This window comes from Fusarium musae, chromosome 3, assembly GCF_019915245.1.
Source record: "Fusarium musae strain F31 chromosome 3, whole genome shotgun sequence".
Taxonomy (NCBI): Eukaryota; Fungi; Ascomycota; class Sordariomycetes; order Hypocreales; family Nectriaceae; genus Fusarium; species Fusarium musae.
This window is the reverse complement of record NC_058389.1, coordinates 3,886,134-3,904,494: the sequence shown is the minus strand read 5'-3', so window position 1 is coordinate 3,904,494 and position 18,361 is coordinate 3,886,134. Positions and strand designations below refer to the sequence as shown.

Sequence of the window (18,361 nt, the reverse complement as noted above, 5' to 3'; positions counted from 1 at the left end):
TGAATGTCTATGAACGACATGCTTTGATGAACGTTGAGTTTGGATTCATTTGTATTGACTATACTATACTTTTACTATGTTTATTTCATATGTTTCTTGTTTAGCGGGATATAGGCGGGCATTTTGCATAATAGGGCGCAAATATAAATACTGTTGATCGAAATCTATGCTCAGTTCTGGTGCAATTACCTTCCTACGTGTGCGTAGCATCACAATCGATTTCTGATCTAGCTTGCCTCTGCATATTCTTTCTCATCTAGTCTCTCAACTTCACTTGCTTACAACTCTACAGTTCTTTACCTACACTCGTCTCCACAGTCACCAAAATAAAAGGCACGCCCTCGCGAGTCCGCCTAGCCCCTAAACCAGGATCGTCTTGTGCGATGAGTTTTCGAAGATATTGAGAATGAGTGTCTGTTACACAAGCTGATCCAGGAATTCAGATGGATTCAAATCTTTCACGAAGAGACTCTCGGACTGGGGCAGAGCCAGTGGTTCTTGACTTCTAAGATGCTTGCTCTGCAGGTGGTGCCTTGACATGTTTCATTGTTCTGAGTCTCTAGTTTGTTGCTCTCCGCCTGTGACATAGATTCAAATGAGGAAAAAGGTAAGAGTAGGGATATGGTTTGCCTCTGTGGTTGATATGGCAGCAGCCTCGCATGCATTGCTATATGATTTTCTGTGATTGTGCGGTTTCCGCTCGCCAGAGTCGTATGTTACATTCTGTCTTATCACGAGAATTGTCCAAGATCTCTGGACCATCGTAATATCCAGTACAGTCAAACACGAGCGTACTCTTTTGCATAAGGGCTTTTCGGACAGCTTCGTCTTATATCAGAAGTTACAACACAGCAAGAAATACCTGAACAGGGATCGAAAGTGTATTCACATTGCGCACGACCTCGTGCTACAATTTCGTACAACCGACATTTAAGAGATCAAGCGCACAGTCCGCATATCCAACATTGATAACCAGAATAAGGCCAACAGAAACCCCGACCTTTAAGCTTATCACAACCAGTCTTACGGCAGTATCCTCTGAATAAGATGACTAGAGAGGATATAAGCCCGAGTTTTGACTTCTTATCTCCAAGTCTGGGATCGTATCCTCTGAATCTTTACATGAGGTTAGGGGAGGGGGACCTAATATCCCCCCCGCGGGATAGGTGATACCGTTCGGCTGATAGTCCGAGTCCTTCTCGGTAGAGATATGCACTGGATGCACTACGGGAAACAGTATATCATAGTCCCCGACACAAGATGCTGGATAAGTTAATTGAAGCGAGGCCATAAACGAGATCCGAAATGGGCTCACCATGACGCCCTTAGATGATCTAAACCCCAACTTCTCCAAGAAACTGGTATATAGACATAACTCCACCTTGTGTGACGCAATACTGAGAATCTCAATAGTCGACGGTGCCTCCTAGTAGTTATTGTAGATACGAAGACCACGCGGGCCACCTGGAGACATCCATACTACAGTTACTAGGAACTTCATGAAGGCAGCACCTGGCAAGCTATCAAATTACAACCAGTGATACCGCCCAGAGTCACAGGACTCAGGTATAGGGTGCTGTATGAAATTTCTACGATGATTGGCCATGCAAATAGCTTTAGAATTGTTCTAGAATCCATCAAGAAACTTGACGTTTGACGTCACGTGAGATGATATGTGATGGATGGACGGATGGCTGTGGGGTGTTGAGGGTTAAATTTTTCCCTGCCTGAATTTTGATTGATGATGACAGAGAAATAAGGCCAAAACTGAACTGCAACTTTTTGAATTTGGAGGCGAATGTGGAGCCGCTTAAGCTTGGCGAATCCCGATCTTGTGTTTCTGTTGGGGAAACTGGGGAGAATGCACCAGGGGTGTGAAAGGTACGTACCATCCCTGCTCAGGACAGGCTTCAGGGCAGCTTGGCCTTGAGTTCGGGAGAACGGGACTGACTCTATCGACAATCCATTTCCATTTCCATTTCCATTTCCACTCGGACTCGGAGCACGGTAAAAGAGTCACCGAGAGACCCCTCAAATGGACAAGTCATGTCAGTAAACAGCCAAATGGGCCGAGGTATCGTTCGATCTGGGGGAACAGAGGTTGTATTGGCCTGAAGTTTGCGATAGGGCTGATATGTTGAAGGCTATCATTTTGATATTGTTTGCATTGGGATTCAACAATTGAAAACAATCACAATCTGATGAATTCTCGGGATGGGAATCATATGACGATTCTCAATCAGACGCCTGTAGCTCGAGCACATGGCATGATAACTCGGGATTTGGCGGACATTGCAGATATGATATCAAAAGCTGAGGTGAGGTGAGGTTGGCCAAGGATCCCTATCAAGATTTGAGGGTATCAACCCGAGGCATGCACTGTATAGTGAGAACTGTGCATTTACTATTGACTGGCACTGACTGATGCTAGCTAGATCTTTGAGATAAGCGTGTGAGTGCGAGTGAGTCAAAGCAGACGGGAACGAGCCTCGGCATTGCTCAACCAGAATTGAAGTGATTTACATATCAACAGCTCAATTGGGATCAATTCGCCACTTCAATTGTCAATGTAACAGAATTTCGTGTGCCTGTTTTGGCCTGCTGTTAGTCCTGTATCGTTCCGTTTGTGATACTATCCAACCTCATCATCATCATCACCAACGTCTAAAAGTCCATCTACCAACAAAACGTCTTGGATATCGATGACCTCCAATAGATCGGGACTTTTTCTCAATCATGCCATGCGAGATCCCACAATCGACTTCGGCAAATAGTATCGCCTCTTAACAAATCAGTGGAGATGTGGACTCTGCATTTTTTTCTCTCTGAATTTTGTTTTTTCTTGAGGCTTGACTTAGATCAAAGTCTCACTCACAGTCTCGAAGCTCAGGCGGCTCCGGGTTTTTCGTGTGAGCTCCCCTGCATGGAAGACACCTCATGCACTGGCGCGTTGCCTCTTGCAGGGCCAGATGTAGATGTGCCGTCCCTTGAAATAGAAGTATCCTCAAGCCCAAAAATGGCTGACAAGGTACTTCATCATTGGCAGGGGTACCCAAACGGTACCCGGGCGCCCAGCTGAGCCCCACACTTGATTGGAGCCGCCAAAAAGTTGTTGGGGAAGCAAAAAAGGTTGAGGGAAGGAGCGAGCAGGTCGACGTCGACCTTTCGTCCCAGCTACAAGACCCAGTATCTGTCCGAGCAGACGTCGCCCAGTTGATCTTTGTATTTGCGGAGAAAGACCGACACAATTTCAACACAATGAAAGCGTCTACTAACGATACCTACCTATCCTGGGCTGATTACTGGCATCATTCCTTCGTCTAAGTGACAGGGCATAAGGAAGATCTCGGTAACTCGAGATGCAGAGCAGAGCGGGAAGCTCGATGAAATACATCGTAAGTTGTTGGAGGACATGGTCATCTGAATTACAGTGCTTGCCAAAGGTTGATTGATGTGAATCACTTACAGCAGCTGTTATTAGTCGGTTGTGACAGGTTCAGTTTTGACTTCTAGGAGACAATGACACAACCAATTCAGTATCAGGTTCAGCCAATTGAAACGTCAATATGCTCAACTACCTTTAACAAGTCCTGCAACTCGCTGAACCCAATATCAAAACTCCTGATAATGGTCGAATTCATAATTATCCGTATCAGTCAGTGAAGGGTTCAGTACATACTGCACTGTACAGTAGAGACAAAGTCCCTGAATTCATGATGTACTCCGTATAAGCGCCTCTATAGATCAAGAGGGTTAGGTTGCCGGGAAGCGACGGGAGCTGCTGTTGCCTTTTCTTGGTCCGCCCGCCCCAATGGATTTTTCTCCCTTTGATGGGGAGACGGTAGGCGTGTGTCACATAATACGCCAGATTCAACCTCACTCACAACTTCGATACAACCGCAGAGACCATAGGCTTGTCTGAATGGATAGCAGCATTCCATTTGCTTCATCCTCATCAATCTTCACAAGCAAAGAATATCTCAGATCACCGAGGTTCGAAGCATCATGACGACTTAGACACGATTGTAAAGGCCTACCAGTCAGACGTCAACAGAGTACAAGCCTGCCCCAACTTTATCTTGAGCTTCCCCAACTCAAAACTGATACACAATTCTGGTCGAAAGGAAGAGCTTACCTGGCCTCCTCGCCGTTGTTATTCATCATCTGATTCTGTATCGGCATATGCCATCGTCTTCATTTGCCTCCGCCTCCTCGCTTAAGAAAGTCGATTCACACAAACCCCAGCTCTTGATGACCAAAACGGCTTCGTTTTACATACTTCCCCAACCTTGAGTTCGCCGCCACAACAAGGGTTAATTGTCAATCAGAGGTTCCACCCTGGCCCTGTGTTTTTTGCCTCCTCACTGAAGGAAGCGCTGTTCGGGGTGTCTGTCGCCCGGTCGCCGCTGAGAAGGAGGCAGAACAGCCTGGACAAGGCCTGAGACTAGGACCCTCCACTTGTCTCACGCCTCCCAAACCCACTACCTATACTTTACACCCCCCTCCCCAGTCTCTACCGCTTCCTCGTCCTCATCCAATTCAATCGATTCTTTCCTGCGCCCAGCTCCGGCTCGGGTCTGCCTCTGATAGTATAAAGTCCTTTTAGAGTCCTCCGCCCCAGCCGGAATTACTTCTCGATCAACCTCCTCCAGTTCCTTTCCCTTCTCATAAACCCTTCACCCTTTGTTTAGGATACTCTTCATCCTAAAAAGGTTCAGCTTTCCCTCCGCTTATCTGAGTAACCATCAACTTTGTGGTTCTCTCTGTGTTGGGTTCCTATATCTTCGAGTCGACGACAGACACTTGCCATCGCCAACCTATAATCGACAACTCGATCGATATGGCGACAGCTACTGCTGCGGGCAAGAATGCCCAGCCATTCCCTGATGGCACCAAGGACTATGTTCCTCTCCGCGCTGGCGGTGCCAAGAAGGATATCAACAAGGTCCATATTGCCGACACTCCCATGACCTGGAGCAACTGGCCTCAGCACATCAACTGGCTCAACACCACGTTGGTTATCTTCGTTCCCTTGGCCGGATTCATCTCCGCCTACTGGGTTCCTCTCCAGCTCAAGACTGCTCTCTGGGCTGTCTTCTACTATGTTCACACTGGTCTCGGCATCACTGCTGGTAAGTCAACTCCCAAGGAAGCACTGCTTCCAAAATTCGGATACCATCGATCAATTACTTACAATACCAGGTTATCATCGACTTTGGTCTCACTCTGCCTACAAGGGTACTACCCCTCTCAAGATCTATCTCGCTGCTGTCGGTGCTGGCGCCGTTCAGGGTTCCATCCGATGGTGGTCATATGGTCACCGTGTTCACCACCGTTATACCGATACCGACAAGGACCCCTACTCCGTCCGCAAGGGTCTCATGTACTCCCACATGGGCTGGATGATCCTCAAGCAGAACCCTAAGCGACAAGGCCGTACCGATATCACCGATCTCAACGAGGACGCCGTCGTTGTCTGGCAACACAAGAACTACATCAAGTGCGTTCTCTTCATGGCTCTCGCTTTCCCTGCTCTCGTCGCTGGTCTGGGCTGGGGTGACTGGTGGGGTGGTCTCGTTTACGCTGGTATCCTCCGTGTTTGCTTCGTCCAGCAGGCCACCTTCTGTGTCAACTCTCTTGCCCACTGGCTCGGTGACCAGCCTTTTGATGACCGCAACTCGCCCCGTGACCACGTCATCACTGCTCTCGTCACGCTTGGTGAGGGGTACCACAACTTCCACCACGAGTTCCCTTCGGATTACCGCAACGCTATTGAGTGGTGGCAGTACGACCCTACCAAGTGGAGCATCTGGTGCTGGAAGCAGCTTGGTCTTGCTTATGAGCTGAAGGAGTTCCGTGCCAACGAGATTGAGAAGGGCCGTGTCCAGCAGCTCCAGAAGAAGCTTGACCAGAAGCGTGCCACCCTCGACTGGGGTATTCCTCTGGAGCAGCTCCCCGTTGTTGACTGGGACGACTTCGTCGCCCAGGCCAAGGCTGGAAAGGGTCTCGTTGCCATTGCCGGTGTTATCCACGACGTTACCGACTTCATCAAGGACCACCCCGGTGGCAAGGCCCTCATCAACTCCGCCATCGGAAAGGACGCTACCGCTATCTTCAACGGTGGTGTCTACCTCCACTCCAACGCTGCCCACAACCTTCTGTCTACCATGCGTGTTGGTGTCCTCCGCGGTGGTTGCGAGGTTGAGATCTGGAAGCGTGCTCAGTTCGAGAACAAGGATATTACCTACATGAACGACTCTGCCGGTCAACGCATCATCCGTGCTGGCTCTCAGGTCACCAAGATTGTCCAGCCCGCTGCCAGCGCCGATGCTGCTTAAGCGGTACAATCTTTCTTAACGACGAGAAGAGGAGGAGGAGGAGGAGGAGGAGGAGGAGGGATAATTGATCGATGTGCAATGTGGAAGGATACGAACATCGTGTTGTCAGTAGAGACATGTCGTTGAAAGGGTGTGGGGATACAGTCAGCCACAGATCACATGTCAAAACATGGACTGTAGGCCAGCGCCACACCCATCCTTGGAGGAAGAGACAAAAGCACAGCACGTTTTTAACGCGAAATCATAAATTCGACTCATGAATGGCGTTGGGGGGTTTCTTTGTGTTTTGAGACTACTTAGCTTTGGACGGCTTTGAACAATACCAAAAGAGAATGGTTAAACATGAAATCAGCGAGTTGCACAACCACCACTTGGTTCTTCATCAGATAGTATGACTGCTCGGAAATACAATTTTTTGAATAATATCAGATCTCAAATCAGTTACGTGAATTCTATCTCGGCTACATATGTAATATGATCTATGCAGGCTCAAGCTGCATCATAACGAGCGCTGTGCATCTCTACATAACACAAGTATCAGAACTGTTGCTATGTCACTGTACACCTTGATGATGTGTTTGAAATTCTTAAAGCCTATTTAGTGGCTTGATGTATGCCAAAGGCTTAGTGTCCATCGGATTTCAAATCAGTCTGCCTATGTTTCACGGAGTGTCGTCCTTTAGGTTGCCCTGCTCCAAGATATCTCGTGACATGCATGCTTGATGCGGACTGTCCACAAGACTAGCCAGGGGCCTGGTGTTCTTTGACTTCATCCGAGTGACCTCGGCGCAAATCTTTCATATATCCTGCCCAATGCTGGCGTGAGGTCGGCGCGTCTTTTGCCCTTTGTGGCCATGCAATGCTGCGTTTGACAAGATCCTCAACTCTCTTGACTCGAATGTGGTGGAACAGGATGTAGTGCAGACAGGGGCCAGCCTCTGAAAGGTGCAAAGGTAGCGGGCCGCCTCAGCAATGCACATCGACTGAATATCTGTAACGTTGTTTGTCTTGACACTGCGAGCTGAGTCTAGCAGCTGTCAACTGTGACTTCATGGAGTGGCCATTCGTGCTTTCTGTACTGCCAATTCAGAGCTCTTGGCCCATGCCCCATTCGGGGTCTGACGATAACACAACAGGCGCCCGTCGTCACCTGTGCTGCCCAATATGTGACCATCGTCATCGAAGCCCACACGCCACACAGGGGTACGGTGGTTGTCCAGCTTGGATATCTCGTGGAAATTGTGCTTAACCTGGCCGGGCTGCCCCGACCATTGTCGATCATTGTGAGAGCCTGACTTTGCAAGACTGGCGCTGAGTCCAGAGGTATGGTGCTGATGTTGGTGGTAGCTGTGGGATGGCTGCAGCTGAGGCGTGGTAGCTTGTTTCTCCGTCGGCGTCGCAGTTCCGTTTGTTCTTGCTTGTGGTGTCGAGTCTCTGGTTGACATGTGTGGTGCTGACCGAAGGAGATCGGCTGCAGACCACGACTTGCCATCATCTTCAGAATAGGGTGTCTCAATTCTGAAAACGCGCGCATAACCATCCTGACATGCTGTCGCAATAACATCGTAACCTCTAATATTGCCCGCAGCCCATGCGACATCCCGGACCAGACCCCGATGACCCGTCAACTCAACAGCGAGATAGAACTCCTTCTGAGTCTGCTGGACGCCTATAGAAGTCGCAACAATATCCCGCGATCGATATACTTTGACGGTGTCCATTGCAGCCACCACGAGACCTAAGGAATCCGAGGGAACGCCTGCGCGCAGAGCTGTATAACATGGTTCTGGGTTGGGGTCGAAGCGCACACGAAAGGCGAGTTCTTCTCCTCTATTTGGTTTCGGAGCGACACTGAATTCGTCAATAGATGCATATTCTGAGAGGTTCTCGGGCTGATCGTTTTCGTAAACTGTTAAACGTCCGTCTGTCGCGAGGAGCGCAAGATATGTGTGCCTCGTCTCCTCATTATGCTTCATTGAAAATGATCGGTAGGGGGCTTTATTCGATCGTGTATCAAACGCCGGCTTTCCATTGCCAGCTCGTCCAGTACAAAATCGTCGACCAGGCGCAGCAGAGGGATCCTCGGCCCATAAGCGGAACCACCCTTCGATACCAAGGGAAGCGATCAAATTAGGATAAACAGTCGCGGGGAGCCATTGAATCTGGAAGAGTGAGGGAATAAAGTCAGCGCGCGTGTGCGACAGAATGACACAAGAGGCAAGAATACTACGAGACAAGGAGGTTTATTAGGTAGGTAGTAAAAGGGGGCTGCGTTACCTCTATAATCTCGCCGCCATGTGCAGTCCATGTATCGCAAAGGCGCCATGTGCCATCCTTGTGACGGTTAAAGACGCGGATCTTGCCATCTACTGAGCCAGTTGCGCAGCGATCGCCGTAGGTGTTGAATGCGACGGCTTGGACGAGATCTTTATGGCCGTGTTGGAGGTTGAGGTCGAAGGCTGGTGTTTCTTCGCCGGGTGATGGAGGGATTGAGGCGGTCATTGCGAAAGCGCCCAGACTATTGTAGCGGTTTACAGTGAAGAGGAGCGGTGAGTTTGTTGTATCTTGTACTATACGTAAACTCCGATATCGTCGTCTGATGTCTTGAGGTGGTGGTGATGTGTTGTTGACTTGGGACCTGCTGAAGCTCCACAGCGGCTCAAGCTCACCTCAGCTCAGCCCAGCTCGGTACGTACCGCAGCCTGTCAAAATGCAGGTTCCCCGCGTGAGGTGCCTGTGCCTGAGCAAGTCACCCAATCAATATGAGGCATCATGATATGATCAAGATTGCTTTATATGATAATATTGCTGAATAGTCCTAGCCATTTGTATACAGTTCTATCATATAGCAACTAATATTATATAGCAGACAATATTGTGTTTTACTGGTTGATATTATTCTTCAACAAAGATGAGGCGCACGCGACACAATGGTGTAGCTTTGTGCCCTTTGAACAGGAGATTGATTATAATTGGTGCCGATATTCATGTGAGTTCGTAGAGTTTGTTCATTGAAACTTGGGAATCTCTACATTTCTCTTCTCACAACTTCTTCATGAGACTCAGAATAGTAGTCATGATGGCTCGAGGTCACTCATGTTCGACTACTCTATACGCAACAGACCAACTCTCTTTTAGGAGAGAAAAACAGCCTTGGATGTAACCGTTAAAACTTAATCTTAATTACTAACAGAGCCCATTTCCATGGACTCAAAAAGATATTATGGAAGTTATCATGAGTGATGTAAATGCAGGGATCTTTGCCTGTTCCACAGTAAGAGTAAGAGGCCCGCTGATTTGTCCAGGCGAGTTCTCCACATGCAAGTTAGAGCTTCTCAGCCTTGCTAAACGTCCAACCCTCCCATCATCAACACCATCGCGTCTGCTTTGTGATATCTGACATACCCGACATGGCGCATCTTTTGAATCCCCTGGCAACGACATCTCAAATCTACCATAAATCTTCATTCTCATCTTTGCCCAAAGATCTCCAAGATACAATATTTATTACTTCGCAATGCCTCACACAAGCTGCTGGTCAGCTTCTAGAGCTTCCTCAGTCTGTCACTGCGCAAGCAAACGTCATTCTGGCGCGGTATTGGCTTGTCGACTCTCCAATTGCGAATGAATTTAGTGTAAGACCAAACCCCGAATAAGTCTCTCGGCTTTGTCTGACCATACTGGCCCATGCTTCTAGGACACATCTGCTGCTGCTCTCTATTTAGTCGCGAAGATGGGACCTCAACCCCGGTCAGCGCGCGACATATCAAATGTTTATGCCTACCTCTTATCAGAGAGTTCATTGTTCTTACGGACCCCGGAAAGTCCAGAGAATGACCCAAGGTCGTACTATGTACCTGAAGCAGACTACCATGCTTTTCAGACTCGCATCCTTGCCATTGAAGCTCGCATTCTTTACACTCTCTCTTTCGACACACACGTCTCGCTGCCTCATCCACTTGCGGTTACTTACCTTCAGACCCTCGATTTTCTGGCGCAGCCTAAATCGATCATTTCTCTACGCACCATTCAATATCTGAATGCAGCTCTTCTCTCACCTCAAATGCTGTATCTTACTCACCAGCCCCACGCGCTAGCTACTGCTGCTATATACAACGCGGCTCGTGATGTTGGTGCGAAGATGCCAGAGTGTGAATGGTGGGAGGTCTTCGATGTCGACCGAGAAGAGCTAGGGTTCCTTGTTGTCGGCATGCGAAGCGTGGAAAACTACCTTCGCAAGATCAAAGAAGATATGCCGGATCTAAGCGTGGGCATGCCTACACGAAAGTTGATAGATATCGAGCTGCAGAGGAGGGGCGTAGGAGGCGGGAACGATACTGCCGAGGTTGATGAAGAGCAACAACTCATGGACATGATGGACAGCAGATGATCGCATGCCTTGCCTACCTAGTCTTTTTGACTCTGTGCTCGGTATCGAAATCGGTCCTAATGCAGCAACCTGGAAGCAGACGCCACTGTTTCGCGTGTCGCATGTCAGACAAAACACGGCCAATGACCTGGTGCATGAAGTTGTGGTTCTGCATATTCCAGGTCGACTTTTGAGAGCATCAGGCCATTATCGCGAGTCTCACTGGCTACAGTCAGCCCGGTTGAACGGAAATAACAATCGATGGTCAAGTCAATGGATCAATTGTGACGGTGTGGCATATCAAGAGCTGAATGTGGTATTCAAGAAGCAATTTGCAAAAGTCTAGAACCAGCCACGAGGGAAAAACGACGAGAGAAGAGGAAATAATGCAGGAAGAAAAAAGATATGCGGGCGACAACAATATCCCATGCATGTGTACAGTATGCGTAACACTTTGCCAGCCGGGTTTCTGGTAATTGCGTCTATAATACCAGCTCTACCAAGTCAATATACCGACAAAGTGATACCCGGCATCATTTTCTTACATCGTCGTGACCCAATTCACGGTTCTAGAATTCATATACAACGTACACTATTACGTTTCACCCCGCGATGCACAATCTGAAGCGGCAGAGGCGGTTACTCTCAGACGCAAGTAGTTAAATCCAACCGCCAATTCACCCATGAAACCTGCCAAAGCTCCATCAAGCAAGCTTCTGCCGTGTCTGTTAGTGACATGCGGTGAGGACAAACTAGACTGTGGGCCTTCTTGTACCCCAACCAGCCTCGAGGGCATCGTGGAGTTGAGTGCGGGGGATTTGAGGAACTAGCGCTGCCCTCCACGACTTGGACTGGGCGTTGTTGGGAACTGCTCTCAATGTTACAACACAGTGTCTTGAAACTTGGGAATGATGTAAGTCGTGACCGCGTACCGGTAACGAGGCATCCAGAGACTGGGGTACAGGCTCCATTACCTACAGCCTTGAATGCTTGATCTTCCAGTCAAGTGACAACTATCGTGTACAGTACACGTAACAGTACATACATACCAACTGATTAGCAAACACCGTTTTTTTTTTTTTTTTTTTTTTGTAATACCATCTATTATCTTTGGCTTGTTGCAAAAGATATGAGACAGATTATCTTGGCAGAGCCTCTTGTTCAACCTTCAACCCCGTCCTACCAGCAGTAAAGCCGATATCAGGAATAGCCTCGAGTTTAGACAAATCGATCTGACATATGTACTGTAGCGCCGCAAAAAACCTTATCTTTCCGCGTAACAAAAAGCATAAAATAAGAAAAAAGAGGCTAGAAAATTCTCATGATAGCCAACTACCTATTCGGGGACAGGTCGTCGACAGTGCAGACTGCAGAGTCAAAGTAAATCAGGGGGAGGCCCGGTTAGCACGGAGTGCGAGGATATCCGTTGCCGCAGAGCAAACCAGAGCAGAGCGTCCAATTGAAGCGCGAGTAAATTATCCCATTGGAGCGAGCTCCGATCGACAAGGTCATCCCGCGGCTTTTTTTCTGAAATCTTGGGGTGAGGCGAGAAATCGGAGTCGTTGATTGGTTCAATGGACAGGATAGGAAACCCTAGAAATCTGCAGTTGGGTTTTCTAGAACGACGTCTCTCTCGTGTTTCCCCATCTTAGCCGGACGATGTTTATTGTACTTAATTGTGGTTCTTTTATGGGATTTGAGGACGGGAATAGTTGTAGGATTACATTACGTGACTAGAGATGAGTAGAGAAAAGAGCCGGTCTCGGTGCAAGACATGGAAGTGGCAATACCTTTAGAATCATCAACTGTTATGTACCGTTACACGGACTTGGAGGACCCCCATCCTTCTGGAGCATGAACGGACAAGACGGAAACAGGGGTGCACTAGTTAGTTGGTTATCGTCAGAAAGTTGGTGTGTGCACCCTCTAGTTGGCTTCACATCGTGGGGCAAAGCTGAGGGTGTTGTTGTTTGGTCCTGGTCCTGGTCCTGGTCCTGGTCTGTAGGTGAGAAAGATAGAAAATGGCTCACTCTGTTTAGTTTCGTGGAGCATCAGCATCAAAAGGCAAGGCAGGCACATCGTGGAGAACGAGATGACGAGATACGTATCTTCAATCGCGAAAGGTATATTAGGCCACCTCGACCTCTTTCTCTGAACCTCCCTACCTCTCTGTACTCTATCACTCTTCCACTGTCCATCTCCTTCACTTACACACAAACAAAACCAAACACCACCACAATCATCACAATGTCTGACTCCGTCACTCCCCAGACCCCTTCCCACTTCGGTGAGAACAAGGGCATCAAGTTCACCTTCAAGACTGGCAACGCCCGTTACCAATGTGTTCTCCAGGACCGCGCTCACTAGTACGTTATACCCTCTTACTCCTAACTTCAGCCTCAAGTCAAGTACTGACCGTCCTTCAGCGAGCGCACCAAGGCTTCTCGCCAGAACTCTACCGACTCTGTCTCCTCAAACGAGTCTATCAAGACTGAGAAGTCTTCCCACTAAGCGTGTATGGGATAATGGCACCTAGATATACCGGTGACCAGAACAAACAATCAAAATGGGGGGAGTTTATTATACCACAATCATCTGGCATTATTAGCGACGGTTATACACAGGGACATTTGGCGTCTCCATGAATCAAACAATCTATTTGCTGTTACTCTACTATTGATGTGCACTGCTGAATGTGAATGTGAAGGTTATCAATGTGTATCTCCATACCAAGACTCGTCTCTGGGCAACCTGGTATTTCACCCAGTGAGAGCAACCAAATGACAAACAGGCATTCGAATTGTCAGGTTCATCTGCAAGATCCCGAATGCCAAGTTTTCCCAAGTCGCACTCGGTCACTGCAAAAAGAAACGGGGACCCGACCCCGTATCTCGCTCGGTGTCTCGCCTTTTCACCTGGATGGATCAATACTAATGATTACTCCACTGACCGATCCTCTTTTGCCGCTGGGATCAGGAACAAAAGACCGAATCAGTGACTTGTGCTTATCCACTGCGGATTTCGGACAAGACGCGGCTCTAGTGATGTTAAGTCGGAGGTCGGTGGCTCTGGGTTCCGGCGGCTGAAGGCGATTTTGAGGTCGTCGGTCGGAAGCCCCTGAGGTGCGACGTCTGTCAGATGGGCCGGAAGACTCGGCCGGGCCGTCAGCTTCAAACAAACGTCAAGTATTGGAGCCGGTAGCTTCGGATATAAAAGCTAATGTCTCATCTCACTTACTTATATAGTTAGAGCTGTTTCTCCCTCTCAGCCATTATAATGCCGTGCACATTTTGGCTCATGCTTATTGAAGGATTGAGGGGAAAAGCCAAAGTCGTACGCCATGTACGACTTTATCCCGCCAGGCGTCGTCATATCGTACCTGGCTAAGTTGTAACAGACCGAAACCGATGAAACCATGCTCGCTTGGGTCTGTTGACGGAGCCAGGCTGACTCGAGCAACAGGCAATAGTCTACTGTCTACGGAGTAAGTCCCGATAATCGGTGCCGCGCAAGCAAATTACCACGAGCCCATAGAAGAGACGGATAATCTCACGTACTCGTAATAGGTTCGTCTTACTGCTAAGTTAATACTTTTGCGCCCAGCACTAACTACGAATACAATGACGTTTCAAAGGCAGCAGAGTTTCAGGGGCTTGTTCTCACTGACGCTTATCGCGAACTGATTTTGGTGTGCTAATAACAGTAGAACAGAATAGGCAAGCTTTCTCGAAATGTCTAGATAGTCTTTCTGTTCTTCCGCCAAGCGCGTGATGGTAGGTCGCTTGTACTTGTTAGTCGGCGCTGTAACTGTAATGCATATCACACATCACATCGCATCACGTCACGCGCCATCCGCAAGCGTCGATTGAGAATTGATGTTTGAGTCTGAGGCGACAAGATAGGTAAAGAAGAGTTGGTGATGTATACAGATGAAATCAACCAGATGAAAGCATTGTTATTTCAAACAATTGTATTATTATACTTTGGTGTTAGAAGTGTTAGAAGTGTTAGAAGTGGGCTGTGCTTATGATTCTTAGACTTTGGCAGCCCAAGTAACTCTCAGCTGGGCAGACAGAATGTGCGAGTAAGTCCGAATCTGAGTCGGAGTCGTAGTCGTAGTCGCCGTCGCCGTCGCTGTCACAATTGATTGATTGATACTGAACTTAATAGGTTTGTTTAAATGCTCCCTATCCCACCTCTTACGTCAATTTCTCTTCTACCCCTTCTATTGTTCTTTTGAGCTTACATCAAGCTCCTCTCTTTGTATCCCACAGTCACTCTTACTCGTTGTTTGAGTCGCTATTGGATCTGTGATTGACCTACGTACGACGTGCTCGACTATCTCTGTCGCTTTTTAAGAGAGGATGCCTCATCCTCTGGTGGCTACAGGTATGTAATTCAATCAATTCATAGCGCCACACTCCATTCCCTCTCATGATTTATCCACCAATTTCGCTTCTATTGATTATCTTCTCTGTATTCATCATCTTTTTACTGCTCATTCAGGCCAAGCCCACGGATGTTGATTACCCCGCGTCCAAGCTTGCGAATCATAGTGCACGTCTCGCCTGTGTCCGCCTGAGCTGAGGCCAAAAAGAGTGTCGCCTGAGCCACAGCCAGTTCGAGGTCGAGTCCCGAGGCTGCCTGTGGCGAATACAGACGCCAGAAGCAGCACGAGGCCTACGCAAGCTCAAACTTCCCCTTGATTTGCCTCCAGCTTCCTCCAATTTATTCGTTGTTTCTTCCTTTTTTTACTTTGTTATTCGAGTTTCTGGAAAGCTCTGTCTTTGCATTTGTTTTCTGTGTATCTCGCGAAAAGGAGAGAGATTTGTTGTCTTCTTTCTGTTTGCTCGCTTGACAGCTCTCACTCCACTCCACTTGGCATCCATATCACATCACGCCCATTCACACCTCTCTTTTCTCTTTTCCCTCCTCCATCTGCAGTCTCTTTGCAGACCTGAGAAGCAATGCCTAACCATATTGTCCTGGCATCAGGTGCTGTAGTCGCTGTTTCGGTCGCTATCGCCACCACTATTGCCATCTTCGAGTCGCCTGAAGTGCGACGATACGCCGACGATGTTCGAAGGCGGATAGCTTTCGCCCTCCACTCTATGGGTGAGGGTATCGAACCTCCCCACCGTGAGCCCAGGTTTAATAGACCTGAGGATGCCGATGGATTTTTCGAGTCCCGTCGTGGCGCTGGTGCCGAAGCTGGTGTTGACGCTGATGAGGAAACTCGCCGGCGACAACGTGAGGAACTTCTTTATTGGAACTCGGTCATGCTAGAGAAGCAAGAGAAGGAACAAAAAGACAAGGAAATCGATGAGAAAAACCTGGACACATCACGACGAGGCTCTCATTCATTTGATGACTTCCTTCGTCAGGATGAGGGTGCTGAGCGAGGCGCTTATGTCTTTAACACTGGAACTGATACCCGCGCAATGGATGATGGTCTACGACGTCGTGGCGATGGTGCCCGCGGCTTCTCATCTCTCTACACTAACCCCTTTGCCGATGAACACAACATTGACCAAGACGAACTGAACGACGATATTGAGCAAAGCCGCCACCTTTCTCCCGCCCAAGACGAAATCTCCGACATCTACAGCGCCACTACCCAGGACCGAGATGAGAAGCCCGCCGCTGCTCTTATTGACACTGACCCCACCCCCGCCCTTTCTGAGAGAGCCTCTTCCGCCACACTTGAGCGTGAAATCGGTGTCGACGAGTACATGACCGCTGGACAAGAGGACCGCGACGATGCTTATTCCTCCATCCAGGCCTGGGCGCAAAACACCAGCCCCGAGTTTTACTCTCCTCTTCCCGTTACCCCCAGCGCCCCCATGTCTGAGCCTGAAATCATCAGCGATGATGGCATGGTGACACCCACCGACTCTGTGTCTCTTGTCGGTTCCGGGGAGGATATTGCCAACGATGCGCAATCGTCTCGCGAGGGTGAGACTGGCCGCTACTTCGATGTCATGAGCGAGAGCTCTGGCATGGCTACACCCGCTAGCTGGTCTGAGGTCGGCAGCGTCATCAGCGAGAGCGACGCCCACATTCCTGTCCACCAATAAACTCTGTCATGTAGGAGTTTTAAAATCATCAAGTCGGAATATAGGTAGGGAAGCCAGTGTAGGAGTAGGATTTTACTTTGAGAGTTATATAACAGACGTATACAGACTTTGAGGGTCTGAATTCTTGGGTTTTCTTTTTTGTATGGAGTTGGAGTTCAGGTTGCGGTAGCAAACTTATATCCTTAGCACCTGGCTAATCTCGTTTCTTTAACAAAATCTATCGACTCATTTGACTCTGCTTGCTATCGTATGTGAACGCCTTATATGCATCCGTAAATCATCATCGTTGCCTACATCCAATGTGCATCTGTATATATACTACGACTCAAGCTTCTCTTTGTAATCGCCCCAAAGTTGCTCAACTGGCCGCCCAACCAGTTCGGTCCAGAACGGCTTCTCTTCATACTTCTGAATCCGTAGCTTCTCATTCAGGCGGCAAATGGTTCCCTTTCCAAACCGCTCCTCCAAGTAGTCCAGGAAATAGGCCGTTTGCTGATAGCCAGCGTCCCACTTTCCATTGCTGTCGCGTTTCCAGTGAGGGGGACTGAGAAGACAGTGAAGTCGCACCCAGTCTGCGATGCCTTCTATCAGACCACCTGGGCATGTTCCATGGCCGTTGTACTGAAGGCAGTGAACGAGCTCATGAGTGAGCACACCGTTGATTTCCTCTGTGCGACGAGATATGGGGTGAATGTTGGCGATATACTCGACTGAGAAGTGAATCTCCTTATGGTCGCTGTCGAGGTCAGAGCCGGTGGTGTAAGCTACACCTGACATGCTACGCAGGATCACTGTCACAGATCGTGTCGTCGGGATTGTTGTGGTGGGACACGTGGGCGATTCATACAGGAGCGCCAGTACATGCTGGGCCGCCTTGGCGAGGCACTCGGCAGCGTTGACAGAGCTGAGGAATACCGCAGCTCCAGGGTGAGAGAGATCGCGACACTCAAGACGTAGCTTGGGGACCTTGAACTTGCCGGCGCCGGGAATATCGGGACCATTCCGTTGGCCGGAGGGAGTGGGTACTTGGATCGCCGGTGTCATGATCGGGGCCTGGGAGAAGATGGAGGCGGGGGTTGGAATGGGAGTGACTGGGGGAAGATGAGGCATATATATATAAGGGCGTGGTGGTGAATCAGGGAGAGGGTTTAAGACGGGCGAACCACGATTTTGATGTTAGGGGTTTGGGGTTTGGCGAGATGTTGAAGTTAGATGAGGATGGAATGTAACGGAGGGGCAAGATTAGGTTAGAAATGGAGGCTTGCTGGGTAAAGATGAAAACGGCAACTTTATGTGATTATAGAAAATCGGATTAAAAAATCGAGTCTGTAGGAAGAGAACGAGAACGGCTCAAGCGTGTTGCTGAGATATCATGGGCAAGGAAGACAAATGGATCAATGATGAGGCTGTATCATGATTGAGATGACCCCTCAGTAGAATTGAACAGGGGTACGGAATTAGTGGCTAAAGCTCTGGAAGGCCCCGCGAAACTCGGTACGACACAGTGGAGTAGCTTTTTAGGCAGTTGCAGCAAAGCTTCCATGGCGGGACATTCTTCGCCGGGGCAACTGCGGCAA

The 18,361-nt window shown here is 48.8% G+C and overlaps 6 protein-coding genes across 6 annotated transcripts; 4 read left to right on the top strand and 2 right to left on the bottom strand.

Annotated features, from left to right (window-relative positions):
* Nucleotides 1–4,840: 4,840 nt before the first annotated feature.
* OLE1 (stearoyl-CoA 9-desaturase) lies at nt 4,841–6,338 on the top strand (the record flags this gene model as incomplete). Its single annotated transcript, XM_044822323.1, has 2 exons — nt 4,841–5,132; nt 5,203–6,338. The coding sequence occupies 2 exons, from the start codon at nt 4,841–4,843 to the stop codon at nt 6,336–6,338; spliced, it is 1,428 nt and encodes a 475-aa protein (XP_044683656.1).
* A 1,049-nt stretch (nt 6,339–7,387) lies between these two features.
* J7337_004630 (uncharacterized protein) lies at nt 7,388–8,840 on the bottom strand (the record flags this gene model as incomplete). Its single annotated transcript, XM_044822322.1, has 2 exons — nt 7,388–8,500; nt 8,616–8,840. The coding sequence occupies 2 exons, from the start codon at nt 8,838–8,840 to the stop codon at nt 7,388–7,390; spliced, it is 1,338 nt and encodes a 445-aa protein (XP_044683655.1).
* Nucleotides 8,841–10,071: 1,231 nt separating this feature from the next.
* Nucleotides 10,072–10,728, top strand: J7337_004629 (uncharacterized protein; the record flags this gene model as incomplete). Its single annotated transcript, XM_044822321.1, has 1 exon — nt 10,072–10,728. One exon carries the CDS (start codon nt 10,072–10,074, stop codon nt 10,726–10,728), a length of 657 nt encoding a protein of 218 aa, XP_044683654.1.
* Nucleotides 10,729–12,954: 2,226 nt separating this feature from the next.
* On the top strand, nt 12,955–13,218 carry J7337_004628 (uncharacterized protein; the record flags this gene model as incomplete). Its single annotated transcript, XM_044822320.1, has 2 exons — nt 12,955–13,073; nt 13,134–13,218. The coding sequence occupies 2 exons, from the start codon at nt 12,955–12,957 to the stop codon at nt 13,216–13,218; spliced, it is 204 nt and encodes a 67-aa protein (XP_044683653.1).
* Nucleotides 13,219–15,674: 2,456 nt separating this feature from the next.
* On the top strand, nt 15,675–16,784 carry J7337_004627 (uncharacterized protein; the record flags this gene model as incomplete). Its single annotated transcript, XM_044822319.1, has 1 exon — nt 15,675–16,784. One exon carries the CDS (start codon nt 15,675–15,677, stop codon nt 16,782–16,784), a length of 1,110 nt encoding a protein of 369 aa, XP_044683652.1.
* A 318-nt stretch (nt 16,785–17,102) lies between these two features.
* J7337_004626 (uncharacterized protein) lies at nt 17,103–17,828 on the bottom strand (the record flags this gene model as incomplete). Its single annotated transcript, XM_044822318.1, has 1 exon — nt 17,103–17,828. The coding sequence occupies one exon, from the start codon at nt 17,826–17,828 to the stop codon at nt 17,103–17,105; it is 726 nt and encodes a 241-aa protein (XP_044683651.1).
* Nucleotides 17,829–18,361: the final 533 nt, after the last annotated feature.